Raw genomic sequence first — 16,479 nt, forward strand, 5'->3', positions numbered from 1 at the left:
CCCCCCCACGCAGCCCCGGCGAGGGAGTTCTCCCCCGCAGGCCCCGCCGGTGCCTCGGCAATGGCGGCAGCGGCGGGCAGAGCCCAGGGCTGAGGGTGCGGGGCTGCCTTGCCTTCCTGCCTGGCCTATCAGCGGTGCTCGTCTGCGTTCCAGCTTGTTTTTCGTGTGCGTAGTGGTGTTGCTCTTGTTGATGCCCAGGCTGGTGGTAGGGAAGGTACAAAGAGCGAAGTGTGTGGTGAGTGTACCGCTGGTGCGTGGGGCTCAGGTAGAAAGGGGTTGATGGTATGTGCCAGTCACCAATACCAAGATACAGGGTCTAACTTCAGTACTTGCTTTCTGGCGTCCTTATTATGCAACTCCTAATTGTCTTTTCCTGTGTATTTTAGGCTATTCTAATTTTCTGCTGGGTTTATGTGCGCAAGTATCAGAGTCGGCGGGAAAGTGAAGTGATTTCTACCATAACAGCGATCTTCGCATTGGCCGTTGCTCTTATTTCATCAGCGCTACTACCAGTGGACATCTTCTTGGTTTCATATATGAAAAACCAAAATGGTACATTTAAGGTATGGTCTTCTAAAAAAAATCCTAATTGGCTCTTCAGGGGAAGCGCTTGTGTTGAAAGAGTTGTCAAAGTGTTTAAAACCAATGCTAATACCTGTTCTAGAGCCTGAGTTTTTTTAGAAAGCTGTGATCTAGTATTGTGAATACAGCACTGAGCTCTGTTTGTTATTTGAACTGGATTTCAATTTTCATTTCAGTTACTTGTATTCAATATTCTACTCATTTTCAAACGGTCATTCCTTCTGTTGTGCTAAAAGGAGTGTGTCTACCATCCTGAAGATACAAATAAATGTCATAAATGTTGCTTTTTAGTACATCATAATGGGGCATTACAGAATGGAATTAGTAGCCCCTCTGTCCAAAACCAGCACATTTGCAGTTTAAGATTTTGATTCCCTTTTTTGCCAGCATTCTTTTATTCTGTTACCGAGGCATCAAGACTTATAAAGACTTACTATGTTAATCTACCTATAGTGTAGACCCTGAGTTGTTAAGCTCTTTTTTTAAAGAGAGAAAACTGGAAAAACCCTTGGGGGAAGGGATAGTATCTCTTCTTAGCTGGAGCTGCCTTAACTGAACTACTATTTTTATACACCTTTTTATATACAACTGTAGGGGGTTGCTGTACAAAATGAGTTCTTAATGAGATGAGTACTTACTGTAGTCACTCACTCTAAGCATTACTGTAAGTAAGAGTTCTTCCCAATGCTTAAAGCGTTGGCCTCTTTACCCTTGGGTAAAAAGGGTCCTTGAAGGTAATGACCCAGTGTTTTTGTGAGAACACTACCATTAAAAACAGGTCAAACTGGAGCATATTAATAATTTGGTTTGGATCTTATCTGGATCTATAGTAAAAGAGATTATTCTGAAACAAATGAGGGAGTGGGCAGATGGTAAATGCCTATACACTGGGCTCAAAGACTATATTCCCTTCCAGCCATACTTCCAAAGGAAAACCTAGGTCCTGCCAGATCCTTGCTAACGCTTCAGAACTAGCTTGCAGCCAGTACAGTGCCTTTTGGCTGATGGTCATGTAAATGCAAGTCATAAGAAGCCTTAAGAATTGAGCTGTGACGCAGTTTTTGTCATGTTTATTGCTGAGCGGTAATACAGAATAAATTAAGCTATTGTTCAATGTTATTGTTAAAAGTTTGTGTCTTCAGACCTTGTTTGTTCAGAATTAAAATGAATATAGAAGAGACCTTTCATATGTCATGATACTAGCAGTTCAATGAGAATAATACTGAGTATTAAGAAATACATTGAGCCTGACTAGCTAGAGAAATAAATGATGTAACTAGGCATAGGTGAAAAATGCACGTCTACTGGGAACTAAGCAGAATTTCCTGTTGCAAAGGAGACCTATTTTGTTAATGTATTCATTCCCTGACTTGAGAAACGAACTCGTGCGGAGAGTAGGAGGCCAAATGTAGTCATGCATTCTCTACAGTCTTATTTAAGGAAGTATAATTAATAGAAGGATAATTACTCTACTTAAAGTACTGTTTTTCTTGAGCTAGATTTTTGTTAGTGGCCACATGTTGTGGTATGATGGGCAGGATAGGTTCTGTTTAAGAGTTGTACCTGAAAGCAAGCTTTCATGCTCGTGATAAAACTTTTATATCTTCAAAGTACCTTTCCCTCTGCTTCTGAGTATTCTTGGTTTTGCTTAGTTCCTAGTGTTTGTAGATGCTGCTGATGGCCTGTTGAAATAAAATTGCTGAATGCTGCCATGCAGAGGAATTCTTCCTCTTCTTTTAAGATTCATCGGAATGAGTTTCTAGCTTTGCAGCAATAACATGAGATCTTCTGATATTAATGCATTTGATCCAACATAAGTGTTAAAGTTGTGGTATAGAAATATTAATGTGGCCTTCCCGGTGAACTTGAGTGGATCTAAAGTCAGTCAGAACATACAAACCTATACGTAAATACACAGCTTTATTGATTTGGTAATTTCAGTTTAGGATCAATGGCAAGTTAAGAGGTTGACAGCAACTTCATGTGAGACATTCATGAATGGTTAAAGCTTTTAATTCTGTCCTGGGTAACGTGCTTCTTTTTCACTGCTGCTTCACAAGTGGGACAGACTGGATTGGGTTCAGAATTTTTCCAAGAGACTACTGTCATTCCTCTGAATGATTCTTTCAAACCCAGCACCTCCAAAGCGCTATATTTGATGCTGGGGTCTGAAGGACTATGACTCTGGCAAGGATACTTTGTTTTGGATGGCCAGAGTGAGTTAAGTCTTCACTAGATTCTTTTTCTCAGTGCATTTTTTGAGGTGGATCAGGTAGCTCATGTAGGTAATATTCTCTGTAGATAAATCATTAGTTCATCAAAAAAAACCTTCCAACTAGATGATTTCAGAGCTTATGCCAAAAGAGTAGTGGCAGTTACCCAGATCTGAGGTAAGCAATTTATTTTGCTGTATGTACTCTTTTCGTCTACCTCCCAACTGTAATTCCCAGTATCAGTGTTAGAGAAATGAATCATAGAATAGTTTGGGTTGGAAGGGACTTTTAAAGGTCATCTAGTCCAACCTCACCTGCCATGAGCAGGGACATCTTCAAGTGGATCAGCTTGCTCAGAGCCCCATCCAACCTGACCTTGAATGTTTCCAGAGATGGGACATCTACCACCTCTCTGGGCAACCTGTGCTGGTGTTTCACCACCCTCGTGTTTCAAAAAAAAAAAAAGTCTTCCTTATATCTGGTCTAAATCTTCCCTCTTAGTTTAAAACTGTTAGCCCTTGTCCTATCCCAACAGGCCCTACTACAAGGTTTGTCCCCATCTTTCTTATAAGCCCCCTTTAAATACTGAAAGGCTGCAATAAGGTCTCCCCAGAGCCTTCTCTTCTCCAGGCTGAACAGCCCCAACTCTCCCAGCCTGCCCTCATAGGAGAAAGTCAAGGATGCTCAACTTAAAACAGAGAGGTACTATATGTAGACTTTCAGTTCATTTTTAATGCATCTGACCCTGCTATCAACTTGCAGATATTCTTGAGGTTTTTCTGTGAACAGACTTGTAACAAACTCAGGGAGAAGCATGTTATACTGATAGCAGAGGTAAAATTGAAGCATAATCTGATGGTTCAGAGTTCTCAATGTGAATTGTGTGTTCAGTGGCAAGTGAAGGTATGTGTCCTGGCTACAAGGATTGGCTTAATTGTCTGAAGTGTAGTACCCAGGCGGATTGCCCTTCTTTGAAGGCTGTCAAAATGATGCTGCTTTCTGGATGAATTAACTTAAAACAGTGTTGTGTAGTCAGTTTCCATCGTGTGTTCCGAGTTGTTTTCCTTGACAGCCTTTGTTAACCTGGAGGTTTTGTCCATTTTGACAGGACTGTTGTACATCTTTTAATTAAGACATGCTGTTCTTTGCTATAAACAAGTGGCTTGTGACATTTGGTACCTGTTGGTGTGTCTCCTTGTATTTTGTGAGACTTATCAAATACTATTTTGAAGCTTTTGTAGTGAGTGAATCGAGCAGTTTTGGTATTAAAAGGTTTTGCACAGTAGTTTAGTCCTTTAGGAAAGGAGCAGTTTTGCATGGACTTGGGTGGTCGTTATTCCCATGTACAATAGAATTTGTTGGAGTAACACTTTTTCTGGAGGCTGGGATTACTTTGATTCATAGTGCTGTTAAGTAGGGAAGCAGGCTTTTGGTTCTAGTACTAATCAAAAGAATTTGAGTATTACCTTGTAAGCGGAGTCCTCATAATATTCACCAGCACCACTTTTATCTTGAAGGTTTTGGATGTTTGCGTTGACAGTGCTTTAGTTTGTGCAGTGCACTTCAAATACACCCAATTGGATCTGATCTGTTTGATCTGAAAGCTTGTTTGATTTATAACAAGCACTTAGAAACAGAAAACCTCACCCTAGCTTAAAGACTTAAAAGATTGCTGCTGGAACCCAAGACCTCTGGGTCTGACCTACAAGTCTCATAAATATTTAAAACCTAGCTGATGCTGTCTTGCAGCAGGAAGACTACTTGAAACAAGGACATTATCATCACCACACTGTCTTTTTTTTTTTCTATTATTGATGCAGCAGAAGGCAGGGGAGGTGATGAGAACTTCTGTTTTTGAAATGTATGGATTCTTGCTACTATTTGAACTTAAAAGCCAGTGGCTTTTATTTCTTTCTGGTTAGACCCAACACCTCACAAACCTGAGGTCTCTGCCTCAGCTGTTAAAAGCCTATTGTCTCCTTAATGATTCAATGAGTAGTGTCTGTTTAATGGGAGATCCTTTTTGCAGACCACTCTATTAAGTTTTTTTTGTGTCTTGTGGGAAACTCATTGTGTAGCTGCAGAGAATACAGAACCACTAAAAATACTGGATTTTTTTTTTCTAGAAAAGTGTTACCTTAGAAATCATTATCAACTGAGACCATGCTTCCTGTTCTGAGTAGGAATTACTACTTGTGAAATAGCAATATTTGGCTGAAATACTCATGGTAGCCAGATGTTGCTGATACATGCATGTTTCTGGATGTTGCTCTCCATATGGCAGTCAAAATCCTGGCTCTGTCCCGTTTTGGAGGTAACAGGCTGAAAGATCTGAGATTTGAATATGAAATGTCTTTATACCTAAGCATGCTATGACTCACTCTCCAGTCTTTGGTATTGCATCTTCCTTTTGTTGGATAGGCTTTGGGAGAGGCTAATCAGCAGAATGATGGCTTCATCTACATTTGATGAAACATCACAAGTACTGAAATCTGGAATGTTATACCACTTTAAACTCTACTAAGGTACATGTGTGGAGAATGGGAGCTATCTTCACTGGGTGCTCGTGAAATTCTTGCAAGGTCCAGCAGTGACAGTAGAAATGTCCCTTTTAACAGGGACAAAAGTATAAAATTCATGACCATTCCCCTGCTAAAAAGCAGGGAAGGTAAAAAAATGTCAGATTAGCTTGTATTGCTTTCATTTGGGGAAGTTATTGGTAGAGTTTGAGTAGTACTGTTCTGTTGAATATGTTAATGTAAGTTACTAAGCGGACACAGTTGCTGGGAGAAGGAAGATTCCACTCAATGATTACTGGAAGCAAGTGTTCTTCATAATTAATTTTTTATGAATGTAAGTATAAAATGAATCTTTTGAGTGAGCTTTGCTTTGGTTTTAGCATTTAGGTAAACCGGAAGTGTCTTAAACTGTGTTTTTATGTCCTTATTTATAGAGCAATACTTTACTAATCAATTTACTTTCTATGCTTGTAACTGTATTAGGGAATACTAAGCATAATGTAAGCAATCATGCTCATTGCACGTATCCTTGCAAATTGTTGATTCCTTTATCTATCAAAACAACACATTGTTACAGGTATTTTAAAGGTGCTATGATGTATGCTTGCTAAACTGCATGGAACAGAATGAAGTACAGCAGAACAGTGCAGAGTACCTGAATTCTTCAGACCCTCAGAGAATTTGTGGTCACATTTTCACATCTTTAACTGCTGTTGAAAGCAGTAATGATTTCTCACCTTCCTAATCTATTGTGCTTCTAAGGTTTTTGCTGTATATATTGTAAGCTTGGGCCATAATGGATGGAGAACAAAACAGACTAGATCTAGAGGCTGTCCAGATGAGTTCTTAACTAAGTCTTGGATGTGCTCATCCAGTAAACTCATATGCTTATGAACTTGATGTTTTAGTACTGCTCCTGAGACTGTTAGAACTCTGACCCTTGCTAGGTAGCAGTGCTTCTTGCTTTTGACATGACAGTGCTGCTCTCACTAGCTTTTTGAAACTCAGGTTTCAATTCACTCAGGTGAACTGGTTACTGCTTTTGAGTTGCTGATGATGTGTGCATATGGATAACTTGCCAATAAGAATTTTACCTCCTTAGTTTCTGTAAGTGTGGGGCTTCAGCAGCTGACTGAAAGCTGACATATTAGATATGATATGCTGTTAAATCAGCTTGCATTATAGCTGCTTCTTGTGCAGAGCAACGCAAAGTTTTTAAGTTCAGGCACATATACACAACGGTGAAATGTGCACATCTTTGCATCTTTACATCTTTTAATGTAAGGTAACATCTCAATATTTTGATATGCTGTAAGGTATATTTCCTAGTATATTACTCTGGTTGTGTACACAACTTAATTTGAGCAACAAAATGAAAAGCAATTACAATGTTTTAAAGTTCTACACCTGTATCCTATTATAAATGCTTTACTGGAGTTGGAGGAGAAACAGGTTTTTTTTGGCAGTTAAGACCTGTTGTATTTCAATTACTATCTACTTCCTGTAAAGTGGCTGTGCCTCTTAAACTTTGGACCTTGCTGTTGCTTTTGTTGCTTATTTATGGTTGGTGTGGGTTTTGAGTGTCTCCATTGCTCACAGGAGACACCTTTTTCAAATACTTGCAAGTAAATAGTGCTACCAATTCAGTTCAGTCCTGCTTTTCCTTTAGGTATAATTGAAGTAATGCATTTACTTGATTTTAAACACTTTAATATTCTGTGTATTTATTCTACAATCAAATTCTTTTGTGATGTATTTTCATACAAATGCCTAGAATTTTTTCTCTTGAAATGCTGTTGGGCTTGAGCCCGACAGTCTTTTAAGATTGGGTTTACTGTGTACCTGACGGACACTTAACTTAAGGTGTTGCTTCTGTCCCTTCTGCTAAAATACTTTTCATACTTCCTTTTTGCTGATTAGATGACAAAATGCATGTATAATTTTCTACTGAAATTCCAGTTGGATGATAATTTAATTTCAGACAGTGAACTTTAAAAGCTCAATATGAAGTGGCCTACTGTCAGTCTTAATATATTAACACAAAAGAAGTTGGTGCTGATATTCTGAGATAGGGAAATGAATTGTTTATGGTATGTCATCAAACCTGTATTCCATGAATGTTTAGGCAGTTCTGAGAGAACTGATAAAGCAAGTGTTAAATTATTTTAAGTCTTATCAAGTGTAGTCTTCAAGGTGTATGCTCACTTGCATTTTTCATATGCTCTGTATTAGTGCCTGCATCTGAACAACAACTGAAAGGGCTTGAGCTTATGAGTTTGAAAAAACCTTATGCATAGAAATTGGAAGGAACTTTGACAGTACTGGATCTTTTATTTTCTCGCCAATTCAGTTATGTTGGTATGTCTCCAAAATTGCTAGCTTTTGAAGAATTTTGCTTTTGGATAACTACTTGCTTGATCTTGACTACACATAGAGTGGATCCCACAAGACCAGAACAATTCTGGAACATGTTTAAACTGTACAGTCAGGCTTGGACCTCTGATCAAGTTAGAAAACATTTAGCTTCCTTAAATCAATAGTTCCTCTCAAGGAGAAGAGGAAAGGGATGAGGGCAAGAATGTGATTTCAGCCTTCTGTCTTGGTGCAGTTACCAATGTAGCTAGAGTTTTATTTTCACTTCCATTCTCTGGACAGTTTCCTAGGACTGAGTAACGTGTTCTGAAAAAGATCGACTTTTGCTTTTGTTCAAATAAGTGATGTCAATGCTGTTACATTTGGGGAGTAATAGGATCTAAATCCTAGCACAGATGAATGGGTCTCCTGCAGTTCTGTCGTAAGATTTGAAAGATATTACTCTACTAGTAATTTCTGTTAAGAATCATGGCTTCTTGATCAGAGTGTGACTTTTTGGATAGGAACTTCGGGAAAACAATCTGCCCTTTGGTATAATGTAAAGAGCTTCAGTGCTTAGGCTAGAAACTCAAGACTGGCATACAGTTAGTGTCTAAGCTCTGCTAGTGTGCATAGTATCAAGTAATCCAATACCTGGTTTAGGGTACTATTTTCTGAAGCTAACTTATATTCATGTAATTTTAGTCTTGGTCAAACTAAAAAGTAAGGGCTCATACTTCTGAAAAAGGAGATGATGGCTTAATCTGGCTGGGTAACTAATTAAAAATAAGTTTGTAAGGTACAACTGAGCATAATAAAAATCTATGTGCCATTCTTATGTCCGAGTACTGTTGCATCTGTATATATAAATTTTATTCATAGCTATTCTGTGATATAAGTACTGCATGTATTGTGTGTACTGTGTCCAGCTCAGTGGCCTACAGTACAAGACAGACATGGAGCTGTTGGAGCAGGGTCACAAAAATGGTCAGAGGGCTGGAGCACTTCTCCTGTAAAGAAAGGCTGAGAGTTGGGGTTGTTCAGCCTGCAGAACAGAAGGCTCTGGGGAGACCTTATTGCAGCCTTCCAGTACTTAAAGGGAGCTTATAGGAAAAATGGGGACAAACTTTAGCAGGGCATGTAGTGACAGGACAAGGGGCAGCAGTTTTAAAGTGAAAGAGGGTAGGTTTAGATTGAACATAAAGAAGCAATTTTGAATGGTGAGGCACTGGATGGAACAGGTTGCCCAGGGAAGCTGTGGGTGCCTCGTCCCTGGAAGTGTTCAAGTCCAGGTTGGATGAGGCTTTGAGCAACCTTATCCTATTGGAAGGTGCCCCTGCCCATGGCTGAGGGGGTTGGACTAGATGACCTTTAAATGTCCCTTCCAACCCAAACTGTTCTATGATGATCTTAAGAGACCCTGTTATCAACATACTGTGGGAATTGGCACTACACATTTGAGAGCTCCCCAAACTACTTGATATTCTTTCTGGTCTGTAAAATCTTCCCTTTGTAGAATTGTCCTCTGCTTATTCCTGTATGCCCAGTCATTTGCACCTTTGCTAGCACTCTAACTTTTTAGAAGTAGTGTTTTTTATATGTATCTCTATGTATTTATACTCTATAATGAGGTATTCTCCTGTGTTGCCAAGTACAGTAGTGACAGGAAGTGAAGTACTATAGAGATTCTCAGAAGAATGTGTCCTTATATACTATTCATATCTGGACTTACATGCTTGAAAAATAGGTGTTTCATACCTTAGAAAGGGCCATCTGTACAGAATTAATTTTTCTTCATGGTTTGAAGTCCTAACAAAGCGAATTCTGCCCTTTCTGTTGCATTGCATCTAGAAAACATTATCTTGATTATCTGACTTTTCTTTCTAGAAGGTGTTCCCAACCTTTAGTTTGTGGTGCTATTTCTGTGACTGAAATTCAGTAATGTGGGATTTCGGGGCTGCTTTTTTCGCAATCCCAGTGTGTCTGCCTTACGGATACAGAACTAGTGCTTTTTTGATTGAGAGGTATTGACTTCCAAGTGAGTGCATCCTTGACTTGATTGGGTCCCTCCATTAATGCTTTGCACGTGCACCTTTTCTGAAGACTTGTGAAGCAGACATAAATGTGTTAATTATAAAATTAAATCAAATGCATCCAACTACTGGGCTGGGCAACTGATACAGCTTAACTGTCTGCAGTTTTTTCTAATGTACCACACTGTTTCCAAGCCTGTCGTATGTTGGGTTTTGCAGAAAACTCATCCTGAGGGCAGCTTTGTCCCTGCGATCGCTCAATTTGGAAGCTTAGTGTCTACTGCAGTGCTTATAGTCCAGAAAAAAGGACTAGAACTGCAAATAGCCATATCTCCAGATGTCTTCTATAAAACATCTTGAAAAACTCTTCAGATTGAGCTTTAGACTCAGTAGGTGCATTGTCTGATATGTATCAGTTTCATAAAAATAGGTATTCTGAGTGCAACTGAAATAGAGAACAAAAGTAAATGTATTAAACTGGTAGCTGCTAAAAGTGATATTTACTAATAATTTTATTTCAATTGTGCATTGACCATATAATGTATGGTAACTAAAGATTCTTAATCTGGAAGAAAAAAAGAGCTTTAAGTGTGATGCTAACAGCCAAAGTGAGTATAAGCAGTGGCGATACTTCTGTGGTGTCTTTCCCCTGAAATGCAGCACATTCGTTAATCATCTTTGTTAGGTAAATTAACTCTAACTTAATTTCCAGCCCTTAAAATAGGCAAACTGGGTGCTTAATGCTTTTCCTTAGGCATTTAATATGAAGAGTTTCTCAGTTCTGTAAGAATGCTATTGAATGAAGTGTTCTTTTGTTTCATTTGATGTTAAATGCTTGTATCCTTTATTACTAGGACTGGGCTGATGCTAATGTTTCAAGACAAATTGAAGATACTGTACTTTATGGATACTACAGTAAGTATTTTTAACATTAATATTTTTTTAGTTAATAGCACCTTGAAGTGAAGGCATGAAGTTTTTAGGGATCATACCGCATTATCCCTTTTTGGTTAAACATTAGTCTTACACTTATTGCCCTTCAGTGAAATTTTGAACATTCATGAGCCTCCTAAAAATGCTAATATACTGAAGGTGAATCTGTGAAAAGGCTAATGACTTCTGTCATAATCTGCTGTTAAATTATTTCCTGTGTATGTATTTAGAGGTCCATTAAGGGAAACACATGGCTTTGCTTTAACTTTTGTGGCACTTAATGTATGCAGCAGTGTGAAACTTGCCTGCTGTGTATAAAGTTTGTGCAACTGTGAGTGTAACACTTGTGTTTAACTGTTTAGATTCAGCAACTACCATATTCAAAGTGAGAGCTACTGTAAAGGAGCATAAAGGAGTTGATTCAAGAATGGTAATCTTAAACAAAACTGAAGCAAAAAATTAACTGAAATAAAATCTAATAAAATAACTGTTCACCAAACTTCTGTGTAGTTTTAGATCAGTTTATTTTAGTTGTCCTTATGGAAAGCTCTACTGCTTACAAAAATACATATGCAAAAGGTAGCTATAGAAGAGTGATGCTTATTGCTGTTTGAGTGAAATGCTTGCCTTGGTCAATGATACAAACTCAGAGGTAGTTGCCTGCTTTTGGTTAGGTTTCCTAAGACTTGAAGTGTTTTCTCTTGGAAGGCTATGGGTTGGCTCTTTTGAATATATTTTTTTAGATTGGGAAATAATTGGTTCTAAATAGTGGATTTTTTTTCTTGTTAAGTAATAGAATACTTATTGCCTGCCAGTGTTAGTGACATAAATTAGAACGTGCAGTTTCATGCAGAGTGAAGCCTAAAGCCAAAAGTAGTAAGAAACTTTTCTGTTTTCAAAAAGGAACTTTTAAAATACTGGTTTATCTTCCACAAAGATTATTCATTGTAGAATAGTGTGATTGCTTTGTATTTGCTTTCTACTCTTGTGAGGTTGCTAAGGTCTTGTCTTGTTTAACAGCCCAAGCATTTCACAACTCCTAATGTGGAATCATCTTCAAACTCTTCTGTTGACCATTTTCTATAGATTTGTGAGACTGGATGAATTTCTATAAGATGTTTGGGCTGAGTCTCCTTTTAATGCAATACGTCTCTTGGTAAATCCTGAACTAATTTTTGGTATAGATTTGAGCTTAAGCCCCCAAAACTGCTTTTGTTTTTTGCCTGTCTGGACAGGTCTACTTGAAATATTGTAGAATTAATGTTTTATTTCATAGCGTATCCTCCAGATGGTGGTAGAGATTTAAAGATGGTTTTAAAAATATTTTTCTTTTGTGATCTTAATTTGAGGAATTGATGCACATTTTGATAACTACAGCTACATTGAAGTGAGCAGTAATAGGCAACTTGTTTTTCAGAAGTCTCCATCATTCCTGTATAAAAACACAACTTAATGCCTCTCCTGCATCATTAGGTCTAGTCCCCTGCTGCTGTTGCACAGCACAGTGACATGAAAGCTGAGAAGGGATAAGTTAAACAAGTCTTCCAGTCTTGTAATACTATTCCATTTTTTTCTACACATATCCTCTTAAAAGTATTTGGTCTTGGCGTTTTTTTTAATAACCAGGATGAGCAGAACTGAAATCTCCTTTTGTACTTAAGGACACGAATACCAGTACTTTCTTATCTCTCCTGTAAGTGCAGTGATAACTATATATCTTATTTGCCTCCTGTAGCTTTACAGTACGAATAATTGGTACTCTTAGGTCACTACCCTTCAATCCAAGTCGCTTCTAATTGTAGCAAGAATTTGGAGGCCGTGTTTTAACTGATGTTTTAGAGTATTAAGGATTACTTTACTACCTGTATTGGAATTTACTGAGAAAGCTGTCAAAAAATGTATGAAAGCTTTTTTTACAAAGTCATTAGTCCCCACGAACAATGTTCGTGCCCAGCTGGTTTCTTGGCTAGATTGATACAGAAGTAGAATGACTTTGTACTGGTAGAATGATAAATGAGGTAACTTTGAGAATGAAGCTTGAAATAACTGTATTTTAAAGTGGGACTTCAGTAGCCTAAAAGCTTTATTTAGGAAACCAGTCTACTGATTGCTTTGAAACCATAGTGGCTTAGTGTGTTAATTCTCATAAAACCAACTGTAGTAGGATATGTCTGCCAGTACTTGAGTGATTGAAGAATGATCAGTGGTTGGCAGATGCTTTAAAACAGCATGTCAGCTTGTATTTGGAAGGAAAGCCCTTTTTAGAAAGGATTACAATTGGAAACCGTCCAATGGCAGTTTGCTCTGTACCAAAGAATCGGGCTGAAACAATTGACACTAACCTGGAGCTGTGCTCTGTAGCTCCTCTTCTAGTAAGTAAATCCTACCTGTTAGAGTCAGCTTGATATTCGGTGTTCTTTAGTAAAGTTTTGTAAGTGGTGAAAGGATGCCATTGGGAGATCCTGGTCTTCTGTGAGGTAGACTGAGATATTGAACTGCGTCTGTTAAATGTCTCCCAACTATAGTTTGGCAAGGAATGTCTGCTAAATTCTATGGGCATCTCTTTGGATGTTCTTTAAAATCTAAAGCTAAACTTCTAATTTTCCATTCCTTTTTTCTTAAATAATAGTATTCTCTTAAGTCAACAATAGTTACTGTATGGTGGTTCCTAGGTTAAAAAAAGTTCTTGAGTAAGAATTTATCCAAGTTAATAATTGGTATAGCTTAGATTATTTTTGCATGGAGTTTTGTCTGCTTGCTGCAAGTGTTTGATACCAAGTCACTGACACAAGGATTTGGGCTTCTAGGAATTAGTAGGTGCAAGTCAAATGTAGCTACCTGTTTTCACGGTGTGGTCCTAGGAGAAGATATGCTAAATACTGTGGAAGACTTGCATAGCTGGACTTGACAAATATTGTGAAGTTATGTCTACAGAAACACTCTCCTAATAAGTGTGATTTTTGAGAAGCAGTGTGCCAGAACATAAATTGAAAGTCTGCCGTAGTATTGACACTTCCTGTGAACTGCTTTAACTGTCTTGCTTCAGACAAGTGTGTGATGATGACTGAAATCTGCTACTTTTTTCTATTTGTTAACTGTCATTGGGGGGAAAAAAAGATGTCTGTTCTTACAGTCTTGATGAAAAATTGTTTTTAGAAGTTTTTATTAGATGTGAAAATAATATATTTGGGAAGAAATACTCATCTTGGGTTTTCTGAAATAGCTTGTGACCTCTCAGCAGGAGAGGTGAGGCAGTACATAACAAAGCATTGTTTTAAGCAACTTAGTAGTATTGATGTTATGCAATGCACCAGTATATGATACCATCTGGAATAGCAGAAGTTTTATGTGATGGAAGAGACTTCGGATCATATAATATTCTTGAGCCTCCTGTAGTCTCTGAAAGAGATTTGAGGGACTATATTGATCTCAATACTTTGCTTAAAATCTTTGCAGTTCTTGAAGATATTTTGGTTCCTTCTACTGACTGTGTTTTGCTATTCTTCATTGTTCCTGGTGGTGTTCCTAGTTGCTCTTGCATACTTCAAGGAGGAAAAAAAAAAAACTCAAGTCAAAATGTAATGAAGGTACCATTGCTATAATTTGCTTGAGGACTACTACCAGGTCTAACTTCCTTATAGTTAAGGTGTCTTTGTATTGATGTTGTGCAAAACAGCAGAAAATGAGTCATTTTGATTTGAGATAAGAATCGCCCTCTGAAAAAATCATTAAAACAACCAATCCCTACCAAGGAATTCTTGCTGAAGATTGCTTAGACTCTGGCAAGAGCCATTGTTGTACTGACTATACAGTGAAGCCCTTTTCCAGTGGTAGTGTTTCAAGCTTCTGATACAACCCAGAAAAATATTTTGAAACAAAAGTTGGACCTCTGAACCAGAGCAAAGAGTAGTCCCTGATGTAAAACTAAAGTCCACAGAAGTGCAGTAATGAAAGCTGAGACAGCCTGTCATGCCACAAGGGAGTTAGGGGAAGGGAGTATCTTTGTTGTTTGACTAGCTGTTTGCTGCTGCAAGACCTTTGAGTTAGAAGGTTAGCTTTCCAGGGAATAAAACAGCCCTTTTAGTGGGCGGAACAACAGGCAATTAGATGCTTGCCCTTGGGTAACTAACTTGTATGAGCTGATGAAAAGTGCTGCTCTTCCTTTTTCATAAGTTCTGAGAAAGAAAATTCAAAAACCAGATGATCAGTCTCCTGTCTTGTTGATAGGGACTCTGTCAAATCTTTTAAAGTTTCCTATGTAGTATAATAAGAAGAACAATGTTTTACTACTATAACTATGTGAGCTATAAATCTAATTTTCAGTTCTAAGTAAAAAATTCTCACAGGCGAGCTTAAGAATTCACCCGATGGATGAACAAAAACTGTATTAGAATGATTTTGCTTAGGAAAAGCAAATTCAAAGCTACTCTTAAGTTCTTTTTTTTCTGTTAGTCCTATAAAATTACTATGGTAACAATGTTTTTCAACTAAGTAAATAGCAGAGCTGTTGCAATGATAAGTGTAAGTTGGAGTTTATGCTACTACATGTAAATAAAGTTACCCTCAGTTGTAATATTAAATCTTGTCATGAGATGCATTGAAAGCCCGTAACTTGTACAGAGCACATTTAAAGTGAACTTAAGGACTGAGCGTCAGCAGAGCATTCATGACGGATGGAAAATTCTGGAATGAGTGTTGTGCTGAATCTTGTTGTGTATGCAGATCTGTCTCAGAGTTGATAAAGAGTATGCTGTTAGAGCTTAAGGTTTTTATACAAAACATCTATTACAAGTCAGCATTGGCTAAGAACTTCCTATCTTTTAGTAAAGCATAAATTTGAAGGAATTGTGACTATTGAACTATTGTGGGTCCTATTTCAAGCAATGTGCTAATGTGCTTTTTGCCCCCCCCCTCTCCCCCCCCCCCCCCCCCCCCCCCCCCGCTGGAGCCATCGTTGGCATTTGGTGGATGCTTGTGGTGTGCTAACCCAAACTTCAAAATTGTTAGAAATTAATTTTGACTCATAGAAGTGCTGAGATTGGAAAGGGAACTCTGGAGATAATCTAATTCAATATACTACCTATTCACAGCAGTTCATTTATGCCAGTTTCCAGCTGGATTCTGAATATCACAAGAATGGAGTCTCTACTATGTCTTTGAGTAGCCTGTTCCAATTTCTGACTGCAGGCAGAATAAAAGTTCTTGTTTAAATGGAAATTCCTGTATTTCAGTTTGTGTTTGCTTCCTTTTTATCCTTTCCTGAGGCACTGAGAAGTCTGCCACAGTCTTGAGTACCACACAAGTATTTATACACATAGATAATATCCCTCCCAAAGCTGCCTTTTCTCCAGGCTGAACAGTCCCAGCTTTCTCAGATGCTCAAGCCTTCAATCGTTGTCACTCTTTGCTGGACTCGCCACTATGTGTGTGTAGTATGTGTGTGTCTTGTACTGGGGAGCCCAGAACTGGATGTAGCACTTCCATTCTTAAGTGCTGTTGAGACCACATTGAGTCAAGGGGACTAATCACCTTACTCATCTGTTGGTGACACTCTTCTTAATGCAGCCCGAGGTGCTGTTGGCCACCTATGCTGCAAGATTGCTGGTTTTGTGGCTCTTTTCCACCAATGTGGTGAGTTAAGGTAACCCAGCACAAGGTCTAACAAACACCAGAGCTGGTGCGAAGAAGAGTTTTAATATGACAGGTGGATGGTGGAGAGGGAGAAGTGGGACCTCTCCTTGGATCAGGTATGACTTGCCTCTTAATGCTTACTGAGGAAGGCATTTCAGCATCTAACTGCTATAGTCAAGTAAATAAGATTCTGTCTTTTCTTTTGTTGTTGGTGTG

General features: G+C 38.4%; 1 protein-coding gene across 1 annotated transcript in view; it reads left to right on the plus strand.

Moving 5' to 3' along the window:
- Positions 1-16,479, plus strand: part of LMBRD1 (LMBR1 domain containing 1) — an 89,533-nt gene that overhangs the window by 2,897 nt on the left and 70,157 nt on the right. Inside the window, exons 2-3 of the mRNA XM_009880525.1 lie at positions 387-563; positions 10,554-10,614. Of these exons, the coding sequence (XP_009878827.1) occupies positions 387-563; positions 10,554-10,614 (238 nt within the window). The remainder of the gene's footprint in view (positions 1-386; positions 564-10,553; positions 10,615-16,479) is intronic.

This window comes from Charadrius vociferus, unplaced genomic scaffold, assembly GCF_000708025.1.
Source record: "Charadrius vociferus isolate BGI_N301 unplaced genomic scaffold, ASM70802v2 scaffold513, whole genome shotgun sequence".
Taxonomy (NCBI): Eukaryota; Metazoa; Chordata; class Aves; order Charadriiformes; family Charadriidae; genus Charadrius; species Charadrius vociferus.